This window comes from Temnothorax curvispinosus, unplaced genomic scaffold, assembly GCF_003070985.1.
Source record: "Temnothorax curvispinosus isolate PA1 unplaced genomic scaffold, ASM307098v1 QBEX01003693.1, whole genome shotgun sequence".
NCBI classification, from domain to species: domain Eukaryota; kingdom Metazoa; phylum Arthropoda; class Insecta; order Hymenoptera; family Formicidae; genus Temnothorax; species Temnothorax curvispinosus.
Window position 1 is genome coordinate 71,255 of NW_020213473.1, and position 15,236 is coordinate 86,490.

The 15,236-nt window shown below is 33.9% G+C and overlaps 1 protein-coding gene across 7 annotated transcripts in view; it reads right to left on the minus strand.

The window, feature by feature from the left end:
• LOC112452812 (septin-7) overlaps positions 1 to 15,236 on the minus strand; it is a 74,175-nt gene that overhangs the window by 55,378 nt on the left and 3,561 nt on the right. For 2 of the 7 annotated variants that reach the window (XM_025013230.1, XM_025013225.1), the window contains exon 2: positions 10,763 to 10,764. The exons of 1 other annotated variant lie outside the window; for it this stretch is intronic. In XM_025013230.1, the coding sequence (XP_024868998.1) occupies positions 10,763 to 10,764 (2 nt within the window). Of the gene's footprint in view, positions 1 to 85; positions 316 to 10,762; positions 10,765 to 15,236 lie in introns of those variants that run through there. 4 more of the 7 variants (XM_025013223.1, XM_025013222.1, XM_025013220.1 and 1 more) reach the window with 2 other exon arrangements.

Sequence of the window (15,236 nt, forward strand, 5' to 3'; positions counted from 1 at the left end):
GAGAGAGAGAGAGAGAGAGAGAGAGAGAGAGAGAGAGAGAGAGAGAGGAGAGAGAGGAGAACGCGCTGCGCGAACGCGCGTATACCTGTCCACAACGCACCGAACAAGACGCCACAGTTCACAGTATCGGGTTCTCGAGATGAGCCACAATAGACGAGCGAAACTATCACAGCGCCCGACTCGGATAAACTGCGACGACGCCGACGACCACGCCTGATGGCCTGATGCAGCTGCCGCCTGCCGCAGACGCAAGGGGGGTGCGAGAAAGAGAGAGAACGAGAGAAGGAGAGAAACTTCGTACGGACGCCAATCACAATCGTCGATCGCTACGACGCGAGCGCCGTCGACTAATCGCGTGAACTAATCGGAGCGTCCGCCGCGGCAACACGAAACCAAATGGTATCAAGCGTCGATACTGCAACGCCGTGCCGGACTACCGCTTATACCTTCAACCCTTTGCAAAAGAGCTGTGATGCTGGAGTCGTCTGGTTTACCGACATTTCTTTGTCGTCATATAGCGTCATATTAATTTGACAGAATTAAAAATAGTTTTCCAGAATTGCAGTACATACATCAATGATTCAGGGAAACTCCAATTTGATATAGAAAACGAGAAAAAATTACGGAATTACAGATTTCCTTACCTACTTTTATCTTAATATGGCGTCTCAAGTTACAGCGATTGCTGTCAGCTCATCACAAGATGTGCTTCAAGCCCGGCCTACAATGAGTTGTATCGTAAGAGCCACCGCACAAGACTTTCGTATGATCTTGTAGCGTAACGTAACGTGAGCCAACGCACAAGAAACGTATCGATTAGAGCTTTCGCATAAGCTCTCGCATGGTAACGTAACGTAGATCAACGCACAAGAAACTTATAACGCCGTAACGGCCGTAACCAATACGTTTCTTGTGCGGTGGCTCCAAGACTCTCGTATGGTCACGTAGCGTAACATAACGTAAGCCAACGCACAAGAAACGTATTGGTTACTATCGTTACTAAACTTTTCGCATGGTAACGTAACGTAGATCAAGGCACAAGAAATGTATAACGCCGTAACGATCGTAACCAATACGTTTCTTGTGCGTTGGCTCACGTTACGTTGCGCTACGTGATTGTACGAGTCTTGTGCAGTGGCTCTAAGTTATAAGTGAATCGACAAATCAACGTAGAGTGTTGGTAAGATGACAACTCAGCAGTCGTTCTACTGAACGCGACCGTGGTCACAATCGCGTCGTAGCCCTGTCGTGAAGGCCGTATCACACTAGCGATTGCTGTTGGCGGTTGCGGTCGCTGTTGCTGTTGATGTCGTGCGTCGACCAATCAGAGCGCAAGTTGTTGATTATATATAATTATAATATAATCTTTTTTTCCCGGGTAGTTTTTGAAAAAATATACACTTAATTTATCAATGCTTTATTATCGAAGTTAAACAGTTTTTTTTATATATAATCTATCTATATATATAAAACAAAATGTCTGTACACTGAGAAAAAAATTTATTAAACACAAAAAAAATACATTTCTTTAAATGTGGTTGATTTAATTCTAAGAAATATTTATTATGATTAAAAAAATGGTTTTAAATTCAAAGACACATTTTTTAAAATACATAAAGTGATTTATTAAATCAAGCATTTTTGTTATTCAAAAAAAGATTTATTTGATTTAATAGGTTGTAACATAGAAACTAATAAGTGATTTGTTTAAAAGAAAAAAGTGCATTTTTTTTAATGTAAAAATTCTATTTAAAATAATATTTGTTTCTTTTAAAAATAAGCAAATAAAATACAAAAAAACTATTTTGTAAATTGGAACAAATTATTTATTTATTAAATTTATTTGTTTATTTAAAATAAAAAAATTTGTTAAATAAAAACTGCACTTTTTTAAATATAAAAATTATATTTAAAATAATATTTGTTTCTTTTAAAAATAAGCAAGATACAAAAAATTATTTTGTAAATTGGAACAAATCATTTATTTATTTGAAGTAATATCTCCCAAACAAATAATATATTATTTGGTTACAATAAATGTAATAAGCGTTTTCACCGCTAGGCGGCTGCTAAACTCGTAAGTCAAATTGGACCAGAGACCGTATATAAGAACCCCCGGCGAAAGCGTCTATCACTTGCAATTGTACATCATTGGAATCCATCACACCGGTCACTCGAGTGATGGAGATATGACAATTATTTATTATTTATTTATTTATATGTATATGTAGCAGTCAACCGACTACCACATATATGATATTCGTAATTGTTTGTTGTAAAAAAATATTTTCTTACTTCAAATACTTTCCATAAATATGAAACTAGTTCCAAATAAATTATTTTTTTTATATTATGAAATATTTACTTTCCTTAATACCTCCTTTTGTTACGTTAAAGATTAATTTATTTACATTAAATTATTTTCTTCAGTTAAAAAAATTAATTTTTTGTATACAAGATTTTCACAAACAACTTGTTCGATTTAAAAGAAATATTTATTTAAGTTGAGTAAATAATTCCTTTATTTTAGATATCCATTCTTCAAGTTTAATAATAAAAATTTTACGTAAATTAACTATTTCTTTACTTGTAACATTTGTTTTTTTGATTGTAATTGCTGAGTTTCTTTTTTAAATATTTATTTTTTTCCAAGTAAAAATCATTTCTTTAGAATAATAAAATTCATTAACTTCCTTTAAATAAATGTTTAGTTAGGAGTATTCAAGGAAATAACTTTTTGTCTCAAACACAATTTTTTTAATCTTAATAAATTTTTTTCTCAGTGTATGTATGTATGTATGTATGTTCTTTATACACTCTTAAACTATTCGAACATTTTTGTTAATAAATATTCCGCAAAAATATCTAATGATTTGCAAAAGTGTTAGAATTTTCTTAAAAATATGCGAAAAGACTTGTGAAAATTTGCGAACTCATAAGTTGCACGCAACACGTAGAGGAGACCGGGGCTAACTCGACACTATTTTTTCAAAGGCAATTTTTAATATTTGATTAAAATTTTTAGGCAAATTTAATGGTATATATTTAAAGAGTGTTCCTTCAGGTACAAAATTGATTCAAAAAGTTTTGCTGTACGTCGCTTTGTTTTGCCGCCAGGAAAGGAAAAGTGACGCGAAGACAAATTTTCGAATTGAAAAATGCCAGGGTAAACTCGACACCCCGCCGGGGCAAACTCAACACTTTGTCTGATCGACACAATTTGATCTGGAACTTATTTTTTACTGTCTAAAAATAAAAATACATTGTTTATTGAGTACTTAAAAAATACAAAAATTCGGAATAAAGTAGCTAGAACAATCATTTAAAATAATGAGAACAAAAATTGTTGAACTTTCAATTATCTTCATCTAAACTCATGTCTGAAAAACAATCAATACAGGTAAACTCGCGATGTGCGCATACATTTGTCATGAGCCATACGGCTGCATGACAAGCATCGTTTGTTACTGAGAGCCGACGAAACGGCGTGGTGTTGACTTTGCCCCGGACGTCGTTTTTCACTTTTGTCACTTCAAAAACATGAAAATTTTGAAAATATCCAAAAACGATTATCGGATTCGTATAGAGCATCAAATTTCCCATGAAAATCACTTACATATAGGTTAGCAAGAGTAAAAGCTCGATTAAAGAGTAGAAATTTTCGAGAGATCAGAAAAATTACTTTTCATCATCAAAAACGCTCATGTCGCGCTAAAAATTACACCATAACTTAAAATGTCATCAAATCCCAGTTGATAATATAGCACATAAAGACGCATTTACAGTAAGAAAGGCAAGTTTCTACGATAGATTTAAATTAGCAAAAAGTCTAGTGTCAAGTTTGCCCCGATGTCGAGTTAACCCCGGTCTCCCCTATATATATATATATATATATATATAATAAACTTGCCTTTCCTACTATAAATGCGTCTTATATATATATATATATATATATATATATATATATATATATATATATGTATATAAACGTTATTTAAATTGTTTATTTGACTGTTTTCCGCCAAAAAATTGCAAACGTTATGAATATCAGTATAGCAAATGCTTAAAGCATTTTATGTCTCGTATTTTTAAATTTGCTAACTTCTTCGAGTCCGACAACATTATTAAATTAACAATACAAAATAATTGGGTTTTTTTTGTACTTGCCAAAAGCTACAAACATTTTGCAAATTCGACATTTGGTTGGAAATGACATTCTAACAAGGAATTTGCATTTGCCAACTTTTCCGATGCACGATTGCAAAATTCATCGGTATAATTGCAAACATTTAGCAAACTCGAAGAAATGTTTAATCAATGGTTTTTTGTAATTTATTAAACTTGTTAACCATTGAGAAATCTGCAACGGTGAAGATGATTAAAAATTAACATTTTTGTTAATAGATAGGGGAGACTGAGCCTATCTGTCTACGGGGGCTGTGTCCACAGCATTGCTATCTCAAGTTTTAAGAGATAGATGTCTCTATCATTGTAACAAGTAGTTGAAAAATGCCCTACGTAAGAGATTTAAATGTTGTTTGTTTTCTTGTGATGTCTCTCGCAGACGCTATATACGTTAAAAGAAAAGCGAAAACAATTATTCACATTTTTCGACGGTCGAAAAATTTGCTGTGCGACAGTTAACTCAAATTAAACCCAGGTAGCACATACACATTTCAGAAATGTTTTATAAGCGGTTTTCCGAAACGTTTTATAACCGATTTCTAGAAACGTTTCTCATGAGTAAAAATGCCCATTCGAAAAACGTTTGATAGAACGTTTGTTTCTTTTCCAATAAAATAACGTTTAAAAAACTATTATAGAAACGTTTTGTTTTAATGATAAAGACATTTTAGATAAAAACATTTTAAATTTCTACTTTTCACGTCTTTTAAACGTGTTTATGACGTCTTTGAGACATGCGTGGAGAATGTTCTAGAAGCTTTATGCATATACCATCTATGACGTCTATTCTTTTTCGAAGAAATTCCTGAACTGGTGCACATTCGTGCAATAAGTTAAAATGAAACAAAATATACTTGTCTCACTCTAACTTAATTGCATTAATGTCTGTAAAGTTGGCCCCCCTTTTTCAAAATTCGGAAATTTTTATTAGAGTTCTGGATTCCCTAGAAAGAGTTCTAGAGTTCTCTGTAGTTTTTAAAGAGAGTTCCGTCACTTAAAGTGGTGAAAACACCATTTAAAAAATGGGGGGGCTAACTTCATTTTCAAAATGGGGCGCCCTCCATTTTTGAAAAAATGAATTTTTTATGGTAGTTTCGGATAGATTTCGATGAGTTCTAGAGTTCCCTATAGGTTTTAAAAAGAGTTCCGTTCAAATAAGCCTAAAAATCGATGTCAAAGTTGAACAAAAAATATCGACTTTTTTAAAATCAATTTTTTATGGTAGATTCAGAAAGATTTCGACGAGTTCTAGAGTTCCCTATAGGTTTTATAACGCTACGACTAATATTTCAAAAGTTACAGCCCTTCGAAGTGCCACACCTTGAAAATTTTCTAAGTCCCGAGGGGTAATTTTTTTTCAGAAATCGGCAGTTCTCGCGGAAGTTTTGGTCGTTTTTCGATAGAACTCTTCGGGGGGCGACCAGAACTCCCGCCAGAACTCCGGTCAAACCATTTTTTAATTTTAGGGGTGACCATTTGAAGGACTGTAACTTTTGAAATATCGCTCGGATCGTTTCGGACCCTAATATATATATACATATATATATACGTGTTGCGTGCAACTTATAAATTCGCAAATTTTCACAAGTCTTTTCGCATATTTTTAAGAAAATTCTAACACTTTTGCAAAACATTAGATATTTTTGCGGAATATTTACTAACAAAAATGTTAATTTTTAACAATTTTCAATGTTGCCGACCCTGGAAAGGTTACCAAATTTAATAAACAGCAGAAAACCATCGATTAAACATTTCCCCAAGTTTGCTAAATATTTACAATTTTCTACGTAAAATGGCAACAAATTTTGCAATCGTTTTTTTAAACATTTTGCGGACCTCGAGGAGGTTAGCAAAATGAGATATATTATGTTGGTAACAAAACTAAGCAATAAAAAATGTTTAAATACATTTAAAATTATTGTTAATTTTTGGAATTATAATGTCTATTTCTACTGGTCTATCACGAGATGTTAATGCATATTGTATGCGATGCAATTATCATCGAAAAATCGCAGGAAACGTATTTATTTAACAAGCTCGTAAAGTAATTACTTATTGCGCATTAAGTTTAATTACTAATTTCACATGAGAATACATGTAGTACCTATACGCACAAATTTAAATTTACTGAATACTTAATGATTTTCATTCTACTTTCAAAAAGCAGAAAAATATCAGAAATTCGGACCACGATATAACACGAGTTATAATACATAAAACATCTCAAATAATAAGTTTTGTAAGTTAAATGTATGATCTTAATCATTGTACTAATTTGTCGAATTAACGTAAAATAGCGACACGAGACGACACTAGTTGAAGTACAAAATACATCTCAAATACTGACGATAATATGGATGGAAATTAACGGAGAATACTGACTTGCTGTAACACTGAAGATGATCCAATGTTAGGATCAAAACTTTTGGAATGTATAAATATAAGACAATTATGAAATAGAGATAAGCACGAAAATCTTGCGTTGGCTCTCAGAGCTCCTTATTTGTTATTAAAAAAATATCAGTTTTATAAGTATGATGTTCAATACAGCAGTAATAGAAAATGGAAGGTGTAAAAAGATATAGAAAAATCGACTTTGCAATAAATGTCTGGCAAATTATAGCAATGTTACTTTTTTCATAGATTAAACACGTAGCTTGAAAGTAAAGAATCAATCATGCTATGGATAATACTTATAGGTATTACTAATTACGAGAGGATTTGTAACAACATTTTCAGAAATGAGACGTTCGCAATTTTTCAACAGATTAAATAATTGGTTAATCAGAAGAAGAATGTGCGTAGATAATAATTAAATACCTATTATATTTATCCCATATAGTTTCGAAAATATGCGGCAGCCCCGTATACTGTAATTCCGTACCCCTCGTTAGATGCTGTACGTGATAGAGATTATAGATTATAGTGATAGAGTCGATTTTTCTAGCGACCGAAGATTTTACGTGTCAACATATCGCGATAACGGATATTTTTAAACAACCACCAGCCCTAAAGTCAATCCAGACAAACTTGCATAAGCATATTCATAAAGAAATATGGATTGGTCTATTTCCTTATACACATGTATACATGGACCAATCAATTTTCTTATGCTTATGTTCATGCGCTATCCAAGTTTGTCTGGATAGACCTTAAGTGATTCGAGCACGTACATGCGGCGCATTCTCGATTTCATGATGTCAATGCTCTTGCAATCATGATTGTCTTCGCCTCGAATAACGCAGTGGTTGTTATTCGAGCGTGTCCACTAGGAAGTATAACGGCAATCGTACTCGTTTTGCGGCCTTAATTGGATAGTGAGTTAATAAGAGCATCGAACTGTCGAGACATTGCGCCGCGCGTGCCTGCGTAAAAGAACGAAACGAGAATAAAAGAACGTTTCGAACGGAATGCAGCTCGCGACAATGCGTCGTCGGTTCGCGGAGTCGGATATGGAAATTCTACTTCTTGAGAATAATTCCTTCGACAATCTCTTCGAGTCATGCATCCGGCATTAACTCTTACATTAATCAAATCGTCACAACACTATTAACGCATAGAGATTTATAATTTTCTATTGTTGTAGAATGCCAAAATCCACATATAATTGTTATAAAATAACAGTGCAATTTAATTTTTCTAGATGTTATTCGAGCCTCTCTAAAAAGTGATTAAATTGATCAATTCCACAGAAAGGTACTACCTGCAAGTAAATACTACTTGTTCCAAGTATTTAAGTTTATATATCCGCAAATCTACCATAAAGTCATCACAAAAATAATTTACTATTTTACTCAAAACATTCTGGATCTTAGCAAGTCTATAGTACTTCAAACAAGAATATTTAATAATAAGAGAAATAAGACCGTTACGATATACAATCAAATTAGAGTAAATAGTATATTGTGCACCAAGGGAAGAAAGTAGCGTTTTTCAGACGAGTGTGAAGTTGGCCGCCCGAGCCGAAGGGTCGGGCGGCAAATCACACGAGTCTGAAAAAGCTTTCAACCCAAGATGCACACGACATTTTTCACAATATCTTTACGGAAATGTTCGACTTCCATGCCTAGAGAGGGGCGAGAGTGGCCAATTTTACGCTACTTTCTCCCCTTGGTGCACAATATACTATTTCGTGTAAGTTAGGTTGGCGATACTAAAGTTAATTTATATGACTGAGTGGCGTCATATGTAATGACAGTTGAACAGCATTGAAACTATGAGGTAAGTTTCATTTTTTATCTTTCTGATGTAATACATTTCTTCCAAACTGTATTTCATAAGTAGAAATAAACTTAAGTAAATCATCGACAAGACATTTTGATTAATTTGTTTCTGGCGTGTGTCATGCTATAGTAGATATTTGGTAAATCTGAAGGGACTCTGATTTCGATGAAATTAGGCTCAATTGATGCGTTTTTGCTCAAAACGACCGAATCTGGCAGAAAAAGCGTCGCTCTGCCCCGCGACGCGAGATATTAAACGTTAAAGTTAACTGGAATCAGATTATAATTCCTATCATACTGACAAGATGTAGCAACACTGAATATGCCCCGCGGCCACATGCGCATGCTCCGTGGCCGCACGCGCAGCGAAATAGGAGTTGTGATTTTCGTTAAAACAGGATACACACACGTGTGTGTGCCTTGCTTTAAGCAGATATTTTGTATTTAAAAACAAAAATATCACGCAGCATTGAGTAGAAGTTCTAAGAGACAAAGCATAGATCATACATTTTCACAAATGCATCTTTGAAAATTTTTCTCCGAAGTTAAATTGTTGACTAAGCAATAATATTATATATATATGTGTGTGTATATATATATATATATATATATATATATATATATATGTCGTAGGCTTATAGAAAAATCAGCCCGTTAGCTAAAATCCTAGGAACTTAGCTAAACGCCGGCCAATAGAGTAATGAACCGTGAATTAGTGTAATAGCCTTTTAAATTCAGCCTCTTAGGCTAAAAGCCAGCTGTTAGCCTAACGGCCTGACACGCTTTGGGCAGTTAGAAAAATGACTATTGGATATCATTGCAAATGTAAACAAAACATTTAATTACACATTATTACATACGTTATTATTTATTAATGCAAGTAGAGCTGGTGCCTGATTTAGCTATATCAGAACGAGAAAACCAACCTCTCAGCAAACCATCTTTTGTACCAATTTGGTACACGTCATTCTTAAAATCCATTACCACTACTGGCGTGTAACTTGCCATGGTTGCGACTGCTACGAAACTAACAATTTGCACTCAATATTTCTGATTCCTAGTTAAATGTTTTGTCAAAAAGAAGTGAAATAAATCCTAGACATTCAGTGATCTAAAAGCTAGATACATTTTTGTTACATAAAAAGGCAGATAAATAACAAATTAATAAGTAAATTAAATGAAATTGATTTAGTATGCTTACATGTTCGTCAATGGTGATATAAAATAATAATTGGTAGTCATGCAGAAATTCGAGAAATAATTAAGAATGAGAAGCGAGCTCCTTCTGCCACTTGAATTCAAAGTGAACTGATCTAAAGAGTCGATATTAAAAATAAGGACATGTAAGTCATAACAAATATTAAAATTATAATTACATATAGGTATAGCCGTTATGTTATGACCTTGTTGTATATTATGTTTGAACTCTCCGTATCTTTTAAAATGTTTTGTTCACATTCGCAATGCTGTCCAATAATTATTTTTCTAACTGCCCAAAGCGTGTCAGGCCGTTAGGCTAACAGCCGGCTATTAGCCTAAGAAGCTGAATTTACTAGGCTATTACACTAATTCACGGTTATTACACTATTTCATTACTCTATTGGCCGGCGTTTAGCTAAGTTCCTAGAATTTTAGCTTACGGGCTCATTTTTCTATAAGCCTACGACATATATACATGTATAAAAATGCATAGGTAACTTTGATAAGCCATAACTCGGCGAAAAAAATCGTACAGACTTAATTTTTTTTAATTTGCAGGGAAAAGTCCATATTTTACGATGGTTGCCATGATAGTTACGAAAAAAATTCATTCTACTCCGTAGAATGTGTCAAAGTATGCAATTTTTTGGAGACGTAACACGTCCTTACTTTTGGAAGAACGGCGGGAGTTGGGGAGACTAAATTCAAAATCTATAATAACAATGGTTCCTTAAAGTACAGACTTCACCCTTTAAAATAAAAAAAAATAAAAAAATCTTTCAGATATGACAATTTTTCGAGGAGTTATGCTTATTTGAAGTTGGGCAAATTTTTTACGTAAATTTTTGTTGCGATAATTTTGTTGCCCAGTATATATAATACATACATATATATACATACATATACATATATATAATACATACACATATGATCTTTCTACAAATGCTTTCACCAATACTGTGAATTAATACCCTAGTTCCGTGTCCTCGTGAAAATTAACGTAAAATCTCTTTCTCGCGCCGACAACTCTTTCAACTGACCGCCAATTGCAATCGCTGAGTTAGATAACGCGATATTAATATTGCAGACACGAAGTCGACCTCAATGATCGGAATGCGACTAATCTTATAAAAAAAAGAGAGACAGAGACTCACCGCTGCCGTAGTGTCCGTGGTGATCGTAACGCGGGTGACGTCGTTGCAGTTGTCATCGTCGTCGGAGTCGCCCATGCGGTCGTCCAGCATACGTACAGCATCGGAAATAAACCAGAGAAGTGGATAGAACGTAGGATACAGGGAGAGGCAGGGTTTTAAGCGATAAGGATAATGATAAGAAGTAAGAACGATAAGGAGCAAGGATTGTTCGGGACGCGAGGAAGGAGAGGAAGAGAAACGTGTTGTTAGAATTATCTATTTCCGTACTAAAATATATATTCTGTCTCTTTTTATCAGGACATGTTTGTCGCTATTATTTTGAAGGCATATATTTTATTACAATTTATTCCGATTAAATATTTTCAATGTATCAATAAAATGAAAATAACTCACCAGTTGCGTGTACGCATTTACATTGATATTTTTTCATACTGTAATTGCTAATGTTTTAAGGGGTTAGGCCACCTTAAGGCTTCAAAAATCGCGTGGTTGTTAGAAATTTTTTTTGGAGAAACCATGAAATAACTGCAAAATCCAATTTATACACTTTATTATACATATTTCAAAGTATATAAAAAATTTTTCAAGTTAATATTTTTTCCAAAATGACAGCTACCACTCAAGTTGGATTTTTGAATTTGCAAAATACATTGCGTGTACTTGGCGCCTTTTTTTATCTTTTTTGAACCAGCAAATTACTTCCCGTAGCATTGACACAAACTTGCAAAATTCTCAAACTTCTTTTCTTTATAACTTTTAAAAAAGCAATGAGTGACGAATAAGACATAAGAAAAAGTTACTCAGGGTCATGTCCTTGACAACATATGTCAAGATCAAGATCATCGGAGCTGGCTGACCTAATGTGTATTTTTACCATACATTTTATACCTCTAGAATAATTGCTTATTCCCAAAAAGAGAAAGAGAATATTCCCGATTTCCGAAAAAAAATTACCCTTCAGGACTTAGAAAATTTTCAAGGTGTGACACTTCGAAGGGCTGTAACTTTTGAAATATTGGTCGTAGCGTTATAAAACCTATAGAGAACTCTAGAACTCGTCGAAATCTTTCTGAATCTACTATAAAAAATTGATTTAAAAAAAAGTCGACATTTTTTGTTCAACTTTGACATCGATTTTTGGGCTTATTTGAACGGAACTCTTTTTAAAACCTATAGGAAACTCTAGAACTCATCATTGAAATCTATCCGGAACTACCATAAAAAATTCATTTTTTCAAAAATGGGGGGCGCCATAAAGTTAGCCCCCTTATTTTTAAAATGGTGTTTTCACCACTTTAAATAATGGAACTCTTCCTAAAAACTACAGAGAACTCTAGAACTCTTTCTGGGGAATCCAGAACTCTAATAAAATGTTCCAAATTTTGAAAAAGGGGGGGGGCCAACTTCACAGACATGACAATGACTATATACAATCTTATCTTAATAGGAAACTAATCGGGTGACGTAGTATGCAAGTAATATGAATAACTACGAACACCATCGAGCGAGGACAGAACCTGCAAAACGACCTACAAAGCTCAATTTCAAGACAATGTTGAGATATTTAGATACTTAAAATAACCTGGCTACTTTCAATTAAAAGACAAACTTTGATGTATGTTATACTAGGATTTAAGAATTTTACGATGCGGATTTAGATATTTATTATTCTCGTAGTGTTTTTTCCAAATCTTCAGAAGCACTTTTGGAATCAATTCTGAGATTTTTAGACATTCTTCGGTAAATAAAAATTATTAAATATAATAACTAAAAATAACGAAATAACTAAATAAATATCCATCTTACACTGCGATTAGAAATACAATATTTCTATGTTAAATCATTGACGTTCTCGATAGAAAACAATATAGATAATACGTTCACAATAGATAATATAATAAAATAATTATCGGCAACGCGCGAGCACGCGAGTGAACAAAGATGGTTCCCGAAAGGAGGGAGTGTAAGAGCCATCATTTTTCCTAAAAAAAAACATACCTGTAAAATAGTGTAAAACATGTTTTGCCATCTTATTTGAGGTTGAAATAAGAAGGAAACAATGTTTATTTAACCAAGAAACTGCGGGAAATATTTTAGAAGCTGTAATGAATATTTTTAAAACGTCTGTCAAAATAGCTGCGTTTGAGCGATTTAATAAAAGATGAAAAGTTTTAAAACAAGCACAACATTTCCATTTAATGAATTCTACACCACGAAATTGTATAGGAATGCTGTACATATAATACGAGCGCGTTCACAATTGCTCATATGTGCACTCATCATATGTAAATGCATTCATATATATCTTTGTCAAAAATATACACATTTTAAACACCAATTGTTACTATCCACGCGCGCACAAACACGCACACACGTACAAACACGTACAACGCTCGCACGCACGCACGCAAGGTAACAGAGTCTTTATTCGTCTGCAATATGCATGCGCCGATATCGTCCATGTATTATTGTATGTTTTAAGCGAGGAACACAGACTTCTGCATAGCGCGTGTGCGTGTAAAGCTGGCGTTTCATTTTGCGAAAACTTACAAACTATTGATAGTTCTGGCTTTCTTTTCAATAGTTCTAGAGAGTTCTCGATAAGTTAAACAAATAGTTATGTCCATTAAAGCACAAACAATGGGTCCGGACAAACTGACAAACACGCCAGGTTCACACAGCGTCTCACTTTGTCCTACACGAGTTCCGTCACTATATCTTGTCAGATTTTGCAAGATCTATAGTTTTATAAGAGTTCTATAAAGAATTCTGCCATATAAAAGCAAAAAATTAATTATAAGGCAATATAGATAAAATTATAATGTAACAAGCATACCGAGTTGAGACATCAGTTGAAATCTCGGAGTTCCGGCTTATATAAAATATTTTTTATATAGTTCTGATGGTGAGCATATTGAAACATTTTCTGAAGAGTTCCGAGCGTTAGAACCTTTGTGTTATATTTTAAAAAATTAAGCCTCCTGGGTAGTCACCACGGCCATATTGAATTTCTTGCTATCGAGGCGAGAAATTACCCTATTTTATGTTACGGTATTTTTCGAAATAAAAAGACATTTCAATAAAAAATCACTATAGATCGTTTCAGCACACTTCTAAAATTTAACGGATACTATCCTTTTCCCTCGACAATAAACAAACAACCATAAAACAAAGCCTAAACATACGGAAAAACATTTGACGACTATCGAAAGGAGTGGAGAATGTTCCTTCCGCATATGTATTTCTTGCAAATCTTACCATACGTTAAATTTCACGAGTTTCACGAATACGTTAAACGTTATAGCACAAGTACAAAACGAATAATAAAGAAATATAACGCAACGCAAAATAGGTTGTCAACATGTCGCAAAGGACAGAATTCTCCATTGGAGAGAGTCCTTATTTCTGCCGCGACGGTACGTCGCCACCGTCAACGCAGAGTTCTCGGCTCATGGACCAGGAGCCTTAATATCATCCGAAAAGTAATCATTATGACGGAATAAGATGAGACGCTGATCGAAATATCGGAGTGTTGATTCTTCTAAATGTATCTATACAATAGTGCTAACGTTTGGAATTCTTTAGAAAATGCATAAATATGTTAAGAACTATACGAGAATAATTTTAGAAGAGCCAAAACTCCGATATTTCAATCAGCGTCTCATCTTCTTCCGTCATAATCATCATTTTTCGGGCAATATTAATTTTTTTAAAATTATACAATGGTGCTAATACTCGGAACTCTTTAGAAAATGTTTCAGTATGCTCAGAACTATTCAAAAAATATTTTACATAACTCCAAGATTTCGCATTGCGTCTTACTCTATTCTCTCTAAGTACTCGGCTCTTGGGTAGTATTAATTTATTTAATAATCATACAACATTGCTATTACACCGTAAAAAATCGCTGTTTTTTACCTGCATAACCTTACTTTCTTGAAAATCCTGACGTGTTAGAGCAAAATGGGGCCTTGTTTCGATTTTAGCTACCCAAAATCTATAAAAATCGTCTACTGCGGTCCCAGTTACTCTCCGAAAAAATTTTTTTGTAGTCCTGTGTAATTAATTTTTTTGCATTTATATGGCAGAACTCTTTATAGAACTGTTATGGAATTATAGATCTCGCAAAATCTGATAAGATATAGTGGCGGAACTCGTGTAGAACAAAGTGAGACGCTGCGTGAACCTGACGCGTTTTTTGGCTTTAATGGCCAGAACCATTTGTTTAACCTACATATCAGGAACTCTAGAACTATTGAAAAGGAAGAACTCTCAATAGTTTGTGAGTTTTCGCAAAATGAGATGCTAGCTTCACGTACACCTTTTAAAAAAATTAGAACGCCTACTAAAATTTGTTTATCATATGCAACCTCGTTAGATTTAAGTCATTACTATATATTAATAAATGCTAACAGTTAATGGAAATTAGCTCTCTCTCTCTCTCTCTCTCTCACACACACACACACACACACAC